Source organism: Oncorhynchus gorbuscha, unplaced genomic scaffold (assembly GCF_021184085.1).
Source record: "Oncorhynchus gorbuscha isolate QuinsamMale2020 ecotype Even-year unplaced genomic scaffold, OgorEven_v1.0 Un_scaffold_800, whole genome shotgun sequence".
Classification (NCBI taxonomy): domain Eukaryota; kingdom Metazoa; phylum Chordata; class Actinopteri; order Salmoniformes; family Salmonidae; genus Oncorhynchus; species Oncorhynchus gorbuscha.
This window is the reverse complement of record NW_025745815.1, coordinates 170413-183733: the sequence shown is the minus strand read 5'-3', so window position 1 is coordinate 183733 and position 13321 is coordinate 170413. Positions and strand designations below refer to the sequence as shown.

The following is a 13321-nucleotide window of genomic DNA, read 5'->3' as shown; positions in this document are numbered from 1 at the left end:
GAGGGAGGAAGAGGAGAGGAGAGAGGGAGGAAGGCGAAAGGAGGAGAAAGGGAGGAAGGGAAGGAGAAAGGGAGGAAGAGGAGAAAGGAGGAAGAGGAGAAAGGGAGAAAGGGAGGAGGAGACGAGAGGGAGGAAGAGGAGAGGAGAAAGGGAGGACGGGGAGGAAGAGGAAGAGAAAGGATGGAAAGTCAATCAGCAGGAACAAACAGCTAATGACAGAGCATGTAGTCATTTCTAATCTAAATCTACTTCAATCTCTGCTGCTATGCATGAATTTTCACCTGAACAAATAAGAAAATCTGTTTGTCTTCCATCTCTCATAACACTGCAGTGTACAACTAACCTCCACTATGTTGACTGGAGGCGGGGCCATGACGACTTGTGCTGGGAGTGGTGCGACCGTTTCCACTGGCTGGGGCTGGCTGATTGGCAGGGGCTCAGTAGCCAATGGTACGGGGGCAGGGGCAGACGGGGTGGGACTCTTGCGTGCCTCTTCCTGTTTCTTCTCCCAGTACGTTCTGTTCAGGTAGCGAGCCAGCTGGAGAGAAGACCATTATAGTTCAGGAATGTCCTCTCAACCAAAACATGACTAGACATACTGACCTGGGACCAGTTTCCCAAACACATAAAGATCGTCTTTAGCAGTAAGATCATACATCCATAGGTGAGCAATGGACAACCAGTGATCTAGTAATCACCTTCATGTTTCTGGGAAACTCACCCCAGTATATAGTTCATTTACACTATAGTGCAGTCTGAGCTGTAAATGTAACTGTATCAAATGAGACTTAATTCTAGACAGCTCAGTAGACAGCTCAGTAGACAGCTCAGTAGACAGCTCAGTAGACAGCTCAGTAGACAGCTCAGAGACAGCTCAGAGACAGCTCAGAGACAGCTCAGAGACAGCTCAGAGACAGCTCAGAGACAGCTCAGAGACAGCTCAGAGACAGCTCAGAAGACAGCTCAGAGACAGCTCAGAGACAGCTCAGAAGACAGCTCAGAGACAGCTCAGAGACAGCTCAGAGACAGCTCAGAAGACAGCTCAGTAGACAGCTCAGGAGACAGCTCAGTAGACAGCTCAGTAGACAGCTCAGTAGACAGCTCAGTAGACAGCTCAGTAGACAGCTCAGTAGACAGCTCAGTAGACAGCACAGAGACAGCTCAGTAGACAGCTCAGTAGACAGCTCAGTAGACAGTACAGAGACAGCACAGTAGACAGCACAGAAGACAGCACAGAGACAGCGTAGACAGCTCAGTAGACAGCACAGAGACAGCGTAGACAGCTCAGAAGACAGCTCAGTAGACAGCTCAGTAGACAGCTCAGAGACAGCTCAGAGACAGCTCAGAGACAGCTCAGAGACAGCTCAGAGACAGCTCAGAGACAGCTCAGAGACAGCTCAGAGACAGCTCAGAGACAGCTCAGAGACAGCTCAGAGACAGCTCAGAGACAGCTCAGAGACAGTTCAGAGACAGAGACAGCACAGGGACAGCACAGACAGAGTTGACATGTTTCTTACCTCAGGGTCGACATCTTCAGCTGAGGGAGCAGAGGAGTTCTGTGGAGAACAGCACATTATACATCACAACAGAGTCCATACATGGTTTAGTCCCTGCACAGTAATTACAGGTGTATAGGCCCCAGGCACAGTAATTACAGGTGTAGAGCCCCAGGCACAGTAATTACAGGTGTATGGGCCCAGGACAGTAATTACAGTGCATGGGCCCCAGCTCAGTAATTACAGGTGCAGTAGACAGCTCAGTAGACAGCTCAGAAGACAGCTCAGAAGACAGCAAGTAAGACAGCTCAGGGACCCCGTGAATAGACAATTCAGAAGACAGCTCAGAATTACAGGTCAGAGACAGCTAGTAATTACAGCTCATGGGACAGCTCAGTAGACAGCTCAGAGACAGCTCAGAGACAGCTCAGGCACAGTAATTACAGGTGCAGGGACAGCTCAGAGACAGCTCAGAGACCGGCTCAGAGACAGTAATTACAGGTGCATGGGCCCAGAGACAGTAATTCAGAGGCTCAGAGACAGCACAGTAATTACAGGTGCAGTAGACAGCTCAGTAAGACAGCTGCATGTAGACAGCTCAGTAATTACAGGTGCATGGGCCCAGCTCAGTAATTACAGCTCAGAAGACAGCTCAGAAGACAGCTCAGAGACAGTGCATGGGACAGCTCAGAGCAGCTAGTAACAGCTCAGAGACAGCTAAGACAGTCGAAGACAGTGGTACTTGAATATACACGGTAGACCGTAACAACACATACAGACACAGACAGACACAGGTACATGTCTCATTCACCTCTTGACCAACTAGGTGGTTATTGTTAAAGATGACTTAGGGGTCTAAAGAAATCTTTAGATAAAAGGGATGTGCAGCAGTTCAGTATAATATGGAGAATAATGTCACGTTACATGAGTACTACTTCACAGACAGAGTCCATACATGGTTTAGTGAAGATAACATAGTACATCTTAGAGGAGGATAGTGTGAACACAGAGTACATCTATAATTACAGGAGGATGGTGTGACCCATCTATAGAGCAGAGATAATTACAGGTACATCTATAGAGAGAGAGGACAGTAATTACAGGTACATCTATAGAGAGAGAGGCCCCTGACACAGTACATCTACAGGAGGATGGTGCACAGTAATTACAGGTACATCTATAGGAGGATGGTGCACAGTAATTACAGGTGCATGGGCCCCCGGACACAGAGTACATCTATACAGGAGGATGGGATATCGGCAGAGTAATTACAGGTGGATGGTGTGACACATAGTACATCTACAGGAGGATGGTGATATCATAGTAATTACAGGTGCTATGGGATGGTGTGACACAGAGTACATTACAGGATGTGATATCACAGAGTACATCTTGAATGGTGTGACGGTACATCGTAACAACACATACAGACACAGACATCTATAGAGAGAGAGAGGATGTCTCATTCACCTCTTGACCAACTAGGTGGTTATTGTTAAAGATGAGGATTGTGACACAGAGTACATCTATAGAGAACGATATTTGACACAGAGTACAAGAAGAGGATGGTGTGACACAGTACATCTAGTATAAGGATGTGAGTACATCTATAAGAGAGGATGGTGATACACAGAGTACATCTATAGAGAGAGAGGATGGTGATACACAGAGTACATCTATAGAGAGGAGGACATCACAGAGTACATCTATAGAGAGAGAGGATGGTGATATCACAGAGTACATCTATAGAGAGAGAGGATGGTGTGACACAGAGTACATCTATAGAGAGAGAGGATGGTGATATCACAGAGTACATCTATAGAGAGAGAGGATGGTGTGACACAGAGTACATCTATAGAGAGAGAGAGGATGGTGTGACACAGAGTACACCTATAGAGAGAGAGGATGGTGTGAACACAGAGTACATCTATAGAGAGAGAGAGGATGGTGATATCACAGAGTACATCTATAGAGAGAGAGGATGGTGTGACACAGAGTACATCTATAGAGAGAGAGGATGGTGTGACACAGAGTACATCTATAGAGAAAGAGAGGATGGTGTGACACAGAGTACATCTATAGAGAGAGAGGATGGTGTGAACAGAGTACATCTATAGAGAGAGAGAGGATGGTGTGACAGAGTACATCTATAGAGAGAGAGGATGGTGTGACACAGAGTACATCTATAGAGAGAGAGAGAGGATGGAGGGAGTGGATGAGAGTAAGTCTTACCACAGGAGAGGAGTAGAGTGAGTTGACGGGCGGGGCTGAGGAGGTGACTGGGGCGGGGTCAGCTTTGGGGTAGACCCCGTACGAGTTCTTCTGTCTCTGTAGACACACAACATGTATCAGTGTCTTTCCATTCCCACTGTGGAGCTACAGTCCCATGATTTATATACAGCACTACCCACCATCCTCTCCTTCTCCTCAGCCTCGCTCTGTGATAGGGCGATGGCCAGCTGAAGCTCCTCCTCCTCCTGCAGGGCCGCCTCGTCCCGTTTGGGAGGCACCTGGTGAGACAGGGAAGAGAGATGAAACCCACAGGGGAGGGAGGCCCGGAGGGGAGAGGGCCGGGGAGCAGAGAGGACCAGGGAGGCCCCCAGGGGAAAGGGCCAGGGAGGAGAGAGGACCAGGGAGGGGAAGGTTAGAGGAGAAACACCAGGGAAGGTAAAGCAGGGTGGGCATTGCGTAATAAACCTGCGTTCCAGGTGTTCTTCAATGCAGTTGTGTTTCACTTCTCAGAATATGACTTTTTATCATATTGTTGCGGTTCCAGGATTGATGGTTAACTTGAAAACAGTCCGACAGACGTTGTGAGATCTGATCATCAGAGGGAACACTGCTGCCGCCTCGCTCTCCAACCAAGGGGCATGTATGGAGGAGCAGCCTCACTGCAACCCCAGACAACCTGGAACCCCCAGACAACCTGGAACCCCCAGACAACCTGGAACCCCCAGACAACCTGGAACCCCCAGACAACCTGGAAACCCCAGACAACCTGGAACCCCAGACAACCTGGAACCCCCAGACAACCTGGAACCCCACCGCGGTCAAGGAGGCAGGGAGAGTTAGGAGAAACTGGAGACAGCAGGTGGGCCTGATAAGAATCTAATAACAAAGACTAGTTTTCTGTGTGTTCGAACGGGGGAGGGAGATGATTGGTGATCATTGGGAATAATTTTACCACGTCAAACTACAACCCCCCCCCCCCCAAAAGGCTCATCGAGCTACAACTCCCATGTTGTAGTTTATGGCATGTCAAACTGATCCCCATACATCGTCTCTATTGGGGGAGGATGAGCCTGTCTGGGTCTGCACTTGAAATGAAACCCTACTCCCTATGTAGTGCACTACCATAGAGCTCCGGTGGTCACACCCAAAGTAGTGCACTACCATGGAGCTCTGGTGGTCACAGCCCAAATTAGTGCACTACCGTAGAGCTCTGGTGGTCACAGCCCAAATTAGTGCACAACCATAGAGCTCTGGAGGTCACAGACCAAATTAGTGCACAACCATAGAGCTCTGGCGGTCACAGCCCAAAGTAGTGCACTATGTAGGGAATAGGGTTCCATAGAGCTCTGGCGGTCACAGCCCAAAGTAGTGCACTATGTAGGGAATAGGGTTCCATAGAGCTCTGGTGTTCACAGCCCAAAGTAGTGCACTATGTAGGGAATAGGGTTCCATAGAGCTCTGGCGGTCACAGCCCAAAGTAGTGCACTATGTAGGGAATAGGGTTCCATAGAGCTCTGGCGGTCACAGCCCAAAGTAGTGCACTATGTAGGGAATAGGGTTCCATAGAGCTCTGGCGGTCACAGCCCAAAGTAGTGCACTATGTAGGGAATAGGGTTCCATAGAGCTCTGGTGGTCACAGCCCAAAGTAGTGCACAACCATAGAGCTCTGGTGGTCACAGCCCAAAGTAGTGCACTATGTAGGGAATAGGGTTCCATAGAGCTCTGGTGTTCACAGCCCAAAGTAGTGCACTATGTAGGGAATAGGGTTCCATAGAGCTCTGGCGGTCACAGCCCAAAGTAGTGCACTATGTAGGGAATAGGGTTCCATAGAGCTCTGGCGGTCACAGCCCAAAGTAGAGCACTATGTAGGGAATAGGGTTCCATAGAGCTCTGGTGGTCACAGCCCAAAGTAGTGCACAACCATAGAGCTCTGGTGGTCACAGCCCAAAGTAGTGCACTATGTAGGGAATAGGGTTCCATAGAGCTCTGGTGTTCACAGCCCAAAGCAGTGCACTATGTAGGGAATAGGGTTCCATAGAGCTCTGGCGGTCACAGCCCAAAGTAGTGCACTATGTAGGGAATAGGGTTCCATAGAGCTCTGGAGGTCACAGCCCAAAGTAGTGCACTATGTAGGGAATAGGGTTCCATAGAGCTCTGGCGGTCACAGCCCAAAGTAGTGCACTATGTAGGGAATAGGGTTCCATAGAGCTCTGGCGGTCACAGCCCAAAGTAGTGCACTATGTAGGGAATAGGGTTCCATAGAGCTCTGGTGGTCACAGCCCAAAGTAGTGCACTATGTAGGGAATAGGGTTCCATAGAGCTCTGGTGGTCACAGCCCAAAGTAGTGCACTATGTAGGGAATAGGGTTCCATAGAGCTCTGGCGGTCACAGCCCAAAGTAGTGCACTATGTAGGGAATAGGGTTCTATAGAGCTCTGGCGGTCACAGCCCAAAGTAGTGCACTATGTAGGGAATAGGGGTGCCATTTGGGACGTAGACACCTTGACCCTGGCTATCACCACCGGGGGGAGGGGGGGGGGGTCGTCTCTCAGGCCATACATTCACTTACTGTTTCCTGGACCACTACCTGAGACTGCTGGGACAGGGGGCTGGTCAGGTACTCTGGGGGCAGCTCTGTCAGGCCTGGGGTCACGGACGTGGATGTCCCGACCGGTTTACCCCCTTCAGCTTTCCTAGGCGGGGGAGAGAGGGAAGGGTGGCTGGTGAGGAGAGGGGTCAGAAGGGAGGTCAGGGGTCAGACACACAACTTGGTGAGTCAGAGGTTGTTGGACATGGACAATAAACTGGATGGATGGAAAACGACTGGGAACTGAGCAGCAGAATGGTATTTACAGTAGAAGATCACAGGTATCCATACAGATCATTCGTTATCTGTACCCATTATACCACTAGAACAACAACTTCTACAGACTGATGAAATGCTCTATGAAGGCTGAAGTGGGACATTTTAAATATACAGGCTGATGAAATGGAATTGAGGGTGGTTTTGACTGAGCCTCTCTCTCTCTCTCTCTCTAGCCAGGTAACATATTCTCTCTCTCACACTCTCACACTCTCTCACACTCTCGGTGACGCACTAACACTCTCGGTGACGCACTAACACTCTCGGTGACGCACTAACACTCTCGGTGACGCACTAACACTCTCGGTGACGCACTAACACTCTGTAACTCACTAACTCTCTCGTTAACTCACTAACTCTCTCGTTAACTCACTAACTCTCTCGTTAACTCACTAACTCTCTCGGTAACTCACTAACTCTCTCGGTAACTCACTAACTCTCTCGGTAACTCACTAACTCTCTCGGTAACTCACTAACTCTCTCGGTAACTCACTAACTCTCTCGTTAACTCACTAACTCTCTCGTTAACTCACTAACTCTCTCGTTAACTCACTAACTCTCTCGTTAACTCACTAACTCTCTCGTTAACTCACTAACTCTCTCGTTAACTCACTAACTCTCTCGTTAACTCACTAACTCTCTCGGTAACTCACTAACTCTCTCGGTAACTCACTAACTCTCTCGGTAACTCACTAACTCTCTCGGTAACTCACTAACTCTCTCGGTAACTCACTAACTCTCTCGGTAACTCACTAACTCTCTCGGTAACTCACTAACTCTCTCGGTAACTCACTAACTCTCTCGGTAACTCACTAACTCTCTCGGTAACTCACTAACTCTCTCGGTAACTCACTAACTCTCTCGGTAACTCACTAACTCTCTCGGTAACTCACTAACTCTCTCGGTAACGCACTAACTCTCGGTAACGCACTAACTCTCGGTAACGCACTAACTCTCGGTAACGCACTAACTCTCGGTAACGCACTAACTCTCGGTAACGCACTAACTCTCGGTAACGCATTAACTCTCGGTAACTCACTTGTTGAGCAGCTCGTGGCAGGGCTCACACACACGCACTTCCTTCTCGATGCCAAACTTGGGGATGGTGGAGTACTTGGAGGAACATTTCCCACAGAAGATCTGACCACAGGCTCTACAGTGGTGCTGTAACAGGAGGGAGAGGATGTCAGACAGACATAAGATCTGACCACAGGCTCTACAGTGGTGCTGCAACAGGAGGGAGAGGATGTCAGACAGACAGAAGATCTGACCACAGGCTCTACAGTGGTGCTGCAACAGGAGGGAGAGGATGTCAGACAGACAGAAGATCTGACCACAGGCTCTACAGTGGTGCTGCAACAGGAGGGAGAGGATGTCAGACAGACAGAAGATCTGACCACAGGCTCTACAGTGGTGCTGCCAGTCCTCCCTCCCTCCCTCCAGTCCGTCCTCCCTCCCTCCCTCCCGACAGTCCGTCCTCCCTCCCTCCCTCCCGACAGTCCGTCCTCCCTCCCTCCCTCCCGCCAGTCCGTCCTCCCTCCCTCCCTCCCTCCCGCCAGTCCGTCCTCCCCCCCGCCAGTCTGCCAGTCCGTCCTCCTGCCAGTCCGCCAGTCCGTCCTCCTGCCAGTCCGTCCTCCTGCCAGTCTGCCAGTCCGTCCTCCTGCCAGTCTGCCAGTCCGTCCTCCTGCCAGTCTGCCAGTCCGTCCTCCTGCCAGTCCGCCAGTCCGTCCTCCTGCCAGTCCGCCAGTCCGTCCTCCTGCCAGTCTGCCAGTCCGTCCTCCTGCCAGTCCGCCAGTCCGTCCTCCTGCCAGTCCGCCAGTCCGTCCTCCTGCCAGTCCGCCAGTCCGTCCTCCTGCCAGTCCGCCAGTCCGTCCTCCTGCCAGTCCGCCAGTCCGTCCTCCTGCCCTGCCAGTCCTGCCAGTCCGTCCTCCTGCCAGTCTGCCAGTCCGTCCTCCTGCCAGTCTGCCAGTCCGTCCTCCTGCCAGTCTGCCAGTCCGTCCTCCTGCCAGTCTGCCAGTCCGTCCTCCTGCCAGTCTGCCAGTCCGTCCTCCTGCCAGTCTGCCAGTCCGTCCTCCTGCCAGTCCGTCCTCTGCCAGTCCGTCCTCCTGCCAGTCCGTCCTCCTGCCAGTCCGTCCTCCTGCCAGTCCGTCCTCCTGCCAGTCTGCCAGTCCGTCCTCCTGCCAGTCTGCCAGTCCGTCCTCCTGCCAGTCCGTCCTCCTGCCAGTCCGTCCTCCTGCCAGTCTGCCAGTCCGTCCTCCTGCCAGTCCGCCAGTCCGTCCTCCTGCCAGTCCGCCAGTCCGTCCTCCCCCCCGCCAGTCCGCCAGTCCGTCCTCCCGCCAGTCTGCCAGTCCGTCCTCCTGCCAGTCCGCCAGTCCGTCCTCCTGCCAGTCTGTCCTCCTGCCAGTCTGCCAGTCCGTCCTCCTGCCAGTCCGTCCTCCTGCCAGTCTGCCAGTCCGTCCTCCTGCCAGTCTGCCAGTCCGTCCTCCTGCCAGTCTGCCAGTCCGTCCTCCTGCCAGTCCGTCCTCCTGCCAGTCTGCCAGTCCGTCCTCCTGCCAGTCTGCCAGTCCGTCCTCCTGCCAGTCTGCCAGTCCGTCCTCCTGCCAGTCTGCCAGTCCGTCCTCCTGCCAGTCCGTCCTCCTGCCAGTCCGTCCTCCTGCCAGTCCGTCCTCCTGCCAGTCCGTCCTCCTGCCAGTCCGTCCTCCTGCCAGTCCTCCTGCCAGTCCGTCCTCCTGCCAGTCTGCCAGTCCGTCCTCCTGCCAGTCTGCCAGTCCGTCCTCCTGCCAGTCTGCCAGTCCGTCCTCCTGCCAGTCTGCCAGTCCGTCCTCCTGCCAGTCTGCCAGTCCGTCCTCCTGCCAGTCTGCCAGTCCGTCCTCCTGCCAGTCTGCCAGTCCGTCCTCCTGCCAGTCCGCCAGTCCGTCCTCCTGCCAGTCCGTCCTCCTGCCAGTCTGCCAGTCCGTCCTCCTGCCAGTCCGTCCTCCTGCCAGTCCGTCCTCCTGCCAGTCTGCCAGTCCGTCCTCCTGCCAGTCTGCCAGTCCGTCCTCCTGCCAGTCTGCCAGTCCGTCCTCCTGCCAGTCTGCCAGTCCGTCCTCCTGCCAGTCTGCCAGTCCGTCCTCCTGCCAGTCTGCCAGTCCGTCCTCCTGCCAGTCTGCCAGTCCGTCCTCCTGCCAGTCTGCCAGTCCGTCCTCCTGCCAGTCCGTCCTCCTGCCAGTCCGTCCTCCTGCCAGTCCGCCAGTCCGTCCTCCTGCCAGTCCGCCAGTCCGTCCTCCTGCCAGTCCGCCAGTCCGTCCTCCTGCCAGTCCGCCAGTCCGTCCTCCTGCCAGTCCGCCAGTCCGTCCTCCTGCCAGTCCGCCAGTCCGTCCTCCTGCCAGTCCGCCAGTCCGTCCTCCTGCCAGTCCGCCAGTCCGTCCTCCTGCCAGTCCGTCCTCCTGCCAGTCTGCCAGTCCGTCCTCCTGCCAGTCTGCCAGTCCGTCCTCCTGCCAGTCTGCCAGTCCGTCCTCCTCCTGCCAGTCCTGCCAGTCCGTCCTCCTGCCAGTCCAGTCCTGCCAGTCCGTCCTCCTGCCAGTCTGTCCTCCTGCCAGTCCGTCCTCCTCCTGCCAGTCCTGCCAGTCCAGTCCTCCCCTGCCAGTCTGCCAGTCCGTCCTCCTGCCCTGCCAGTCCGTCCTCCTGCCAGTCTGCCAGTCCGTCCTCCTGCCAGTCTGCCAGTCCGTCCTCCTGCCAGTCTGCCAGTCCGCCTCCTGCCAGTCTGCCAGTCCGTCCTCCTGCCAGTCTGCCAGTCCGTCCTCCTGCCAGTCTGCCAGTCCGTCCTGCCAGTCTGCCAGTCCGTCCTCCTGCCAGTCCGTCCTCCTGCCAGTCCGTCCTCCTGCCAGTCCGTCCTCCTGCCAGTCCGTCCTCCTGCCAGTCTGCCAGTCCGTCCTCCTGCCAGTCTGCCAGTCCGTCCTCCTGCCAGTCTGCCAGTCCGTCCTCCTGCCAGTCTGCCAGTCCGTCCTCCTGCCAGTCTGCCAGTCCGTCCTCCTGCCAGTCTGCCAGTCCGTCCTCCTGCCAGTCCGTCCTCCTGCCAGTCTGCCAGTCCGTCCTCCTGCCAGTCTGCCAGTCCGTCCTCCTGCCAGTCTGCCAGTCCGTCCTCCTGCCAGTCTGCCAGTCCGTCCTCCTGCCAGTCTGCCAGTCCGTCCTCCTGCCAGTCTGCCAGTCCGTCCTCCTGCCAGTCTGCCAGTCCGTCCTCCTGCCAGTCTGCCAGTCCGTCCTCCTGCCAGTCTGCCAGTCCGTCCTCCTGCCAGTCTGCCAGTCCGTCCTCCTGCCAGTCTGCCAGTCCGTCCTCCTGCCAGTCTGCCAGTCCGTCCTCCTGCCAGTCTGCCAGTCCGTCCTCCTGCCAGTCTGCCAGTCCGTCCTCCTGCCAGTCTGCCAGTCCGTCCTCCTGCCAGTCTGCCCTCCTGCCAGTCTGCCCTCCTGCCAGTCTGCCAGTCTGTCCTCCTGCCAGTCTGCCAGTCCGTCCTCCTGCCAGTCTGCCAGTCCGTCCTCCTGCCAGTCTGCCAGTCCGTCCTCCTGCCAGTCTGCCAGTCCGTCCTCCTGCCAGTCTGCCAGTCCGTCCTCCTGCCAGTCTGCCAGTCCGTCCTCCTGCCAGTCTGCCAGTCCGTCCTCCTGCCAGTCTGCCAGTCCGTCCTCCTGCCAGTCTGCCATGTTACCTTACCTTTCTAGTCATCACTCCAAACTGAACCCGGCAGCGATGACACTCCTCCGCATCCACCCAATCTGGAGCCTGGACACAGAGGGAGACATTAGAGGTCCTCCTAACAAGCTGAGAACATTCAGTAGTAAGGATGTATCGAACCAGAACAACACCAGTGAGAGGAAGACTCTTACTCTCTCTGCAGCAAACATGGCGTCACTCTCCTTGAACTCTGGAAACACGTGACCTGGAACAACAGGAGATGCAAGATGTCCAACAATACAGGACAAAGCTTTTTTTTAATACAAGATCAATATTTACTGTGACACTACTCCATTCTGTTTTGCTGTGTGTTAGTGACTGTGTGTCTGAATCCCAGATCATAGCCAACCTCCAGACCCGATGGAAAACCTGAGGACACCTGAGGAAGGGATGACAGCTGCCACTGTGTTTCCTCCACCGAGCCAATCTTCTCAGGTCTTCAGGAGTGTCTAGGGGGCTAGGGGCTGATCTGGGATCTGACTTACCCTCCACCTTCATGATCTGGTACGTGTCCTGAACCACCTTGTATTTGGGCTCGTTGCGGAAGGCGTGGGCCCAGGCCTGGATCAGGTAAAGGATCTTATTCCTCACGTTGGGCTCCGTCTGTTTCAAGGGGCAAAACATCACCACTCACTGAGTCACAGATACACTGTAGTACATCACCACTCACTGAGTCACAGATACACTGTAGTACATCACCACTCACTGAGTTACAGTCACAGATACACTGTAGTACATCACCACTCACTGAGTCACAGATACACTGTAGTACATCACCACATCACTGAGTACATCACCACAGATACACTGTAGTACATACTAAGTTAGTCACAGATACACTGTAGTACATCACCACTCACTGTCAGTCACAGATACACTGTAGTACATCACCACTCACTGAGTTATAGTCACAGATACACTGTAGTACATCACCACTCACTGAGTTCCAGTCACAGATACACTGTAGTACATCACCACTCACTGAGTTACAGTCACAGATACACTGTAGTACATCACCACTCACTGAGTCACAGATACACTGTAGTACATCACCACTCACTGAGTTATAGTCACAGATACACTGTAGTACATCACCACTCACTGAGTTACAGTCACAGATACACTGTAGTACATCACCACTCACTGAGTTACTGTCACAGATACACTGTAGTACATCACCACTCACTGAGTTACAGTCACAGATACACTGTAGTACATCACCACTCACTGAGTTACTAGTCACAGATACACTGTAGTACATCACCACTCACTGAGTTACAGTCACAGATACACTGTAGTACATCACCACTCACTGAGTTACTGTCACAGATACACTGTAGTACATCACCACTCACTGAGTTATAGTCACAGATACACTGTAGTACATCACCACTGCAGTACATCACCACTCACTGAGTCACAGTCACAGATACACTGTAGTACATCACCACTGTAGTACATCACCACTGTAGTACATCACCACTGTAGTACATCACCACTGTAGTAGTACATCACCCACTGCTCACTAGTCACAGATACACTGTAGTACATCACCACTCACTGAGTTATAGTCACAGATACACCACTCACTGAGTTACAGTCACCACTGTAGTACATCACCACTCACTGAGTTACTGTCACAGATACACTGTAGTACATCACCACTCACTGAGTTATAGTCACAGATACACTGTAGTACATCACCACTGTAGTACATCACCACTCACTGAGTCACAGTCACAGATACACTGTAGTACATCACCACTGTAGTACATCACCACTGTAGTACATCACCACTGTAGTACATCACCACTGTAGTACATCACCACTGTAGTACATCACCACTCACTAAGTTAGTCACAGATACAATGTAGTACATCACCACTGTAGTACATCACCACTCACGTAGTCACAGATACAATGTAGTACATCACCACTCACTGAGTTACAGTCACAGATACACTGTAGTACATCACCACTCACTGAGTCACAGTCACAGATACACTGTAGTACATCACCACTCACT

At 53.2% G+C, this 13321-nt stretch overlaps 1 protein-coding gene across 8 annotated transcripts in view; it reads right to left on the bottom strand.

The window, feature by feature from the left end:
• LOC124020281 (hepatocyte growth factor-regulated tyrosine kinase substrate-like) overlaps positions 1-13321 on the bottom strand; it is a 38864-nt gene that overhangs the window by 16301 nt on the left and 9242 nt on the right. For 3 of the 8 annotated variants that reach the window (XM_046335630.1, XM_046335628.1, XM_046335629.1), the window contains exons 5-13: positions 11781-11898; positions 11448-11500; positions 11275-11343; positions 7630-7754; positions 6297-6447; positions 3908-4006; positions 3729-3824; positions 1518-1556; positions 344-538 (exon numbers count right to left, since the gene is read on the bottom strand). In XM_046335630.1, the coding sequence (XP_046191586.1) occupies positions 344-538; positions 1518-1556; positions 3729-3824; positions 3908-4006; positions 6297-6447; positions 7630-7754; positions 11275-11343; positions 11448-11500; positions 11781-11898 (945 nt within the window). The remainder of the gene's footprint in view (positions 1-343; positions 539-1517; positions 1557-3728; positions 3825-3907; positions 4007-6296; positions 6448-7629; positions 7755-11274; positions 11344-11447; positions 11501-11780; positions 11899-13321) is intronic. The other 5 variants (XM_046335635.1, XM_046335636.1, XM_046335633.1 and 2 more) reach the window with 3 other exon arrangements.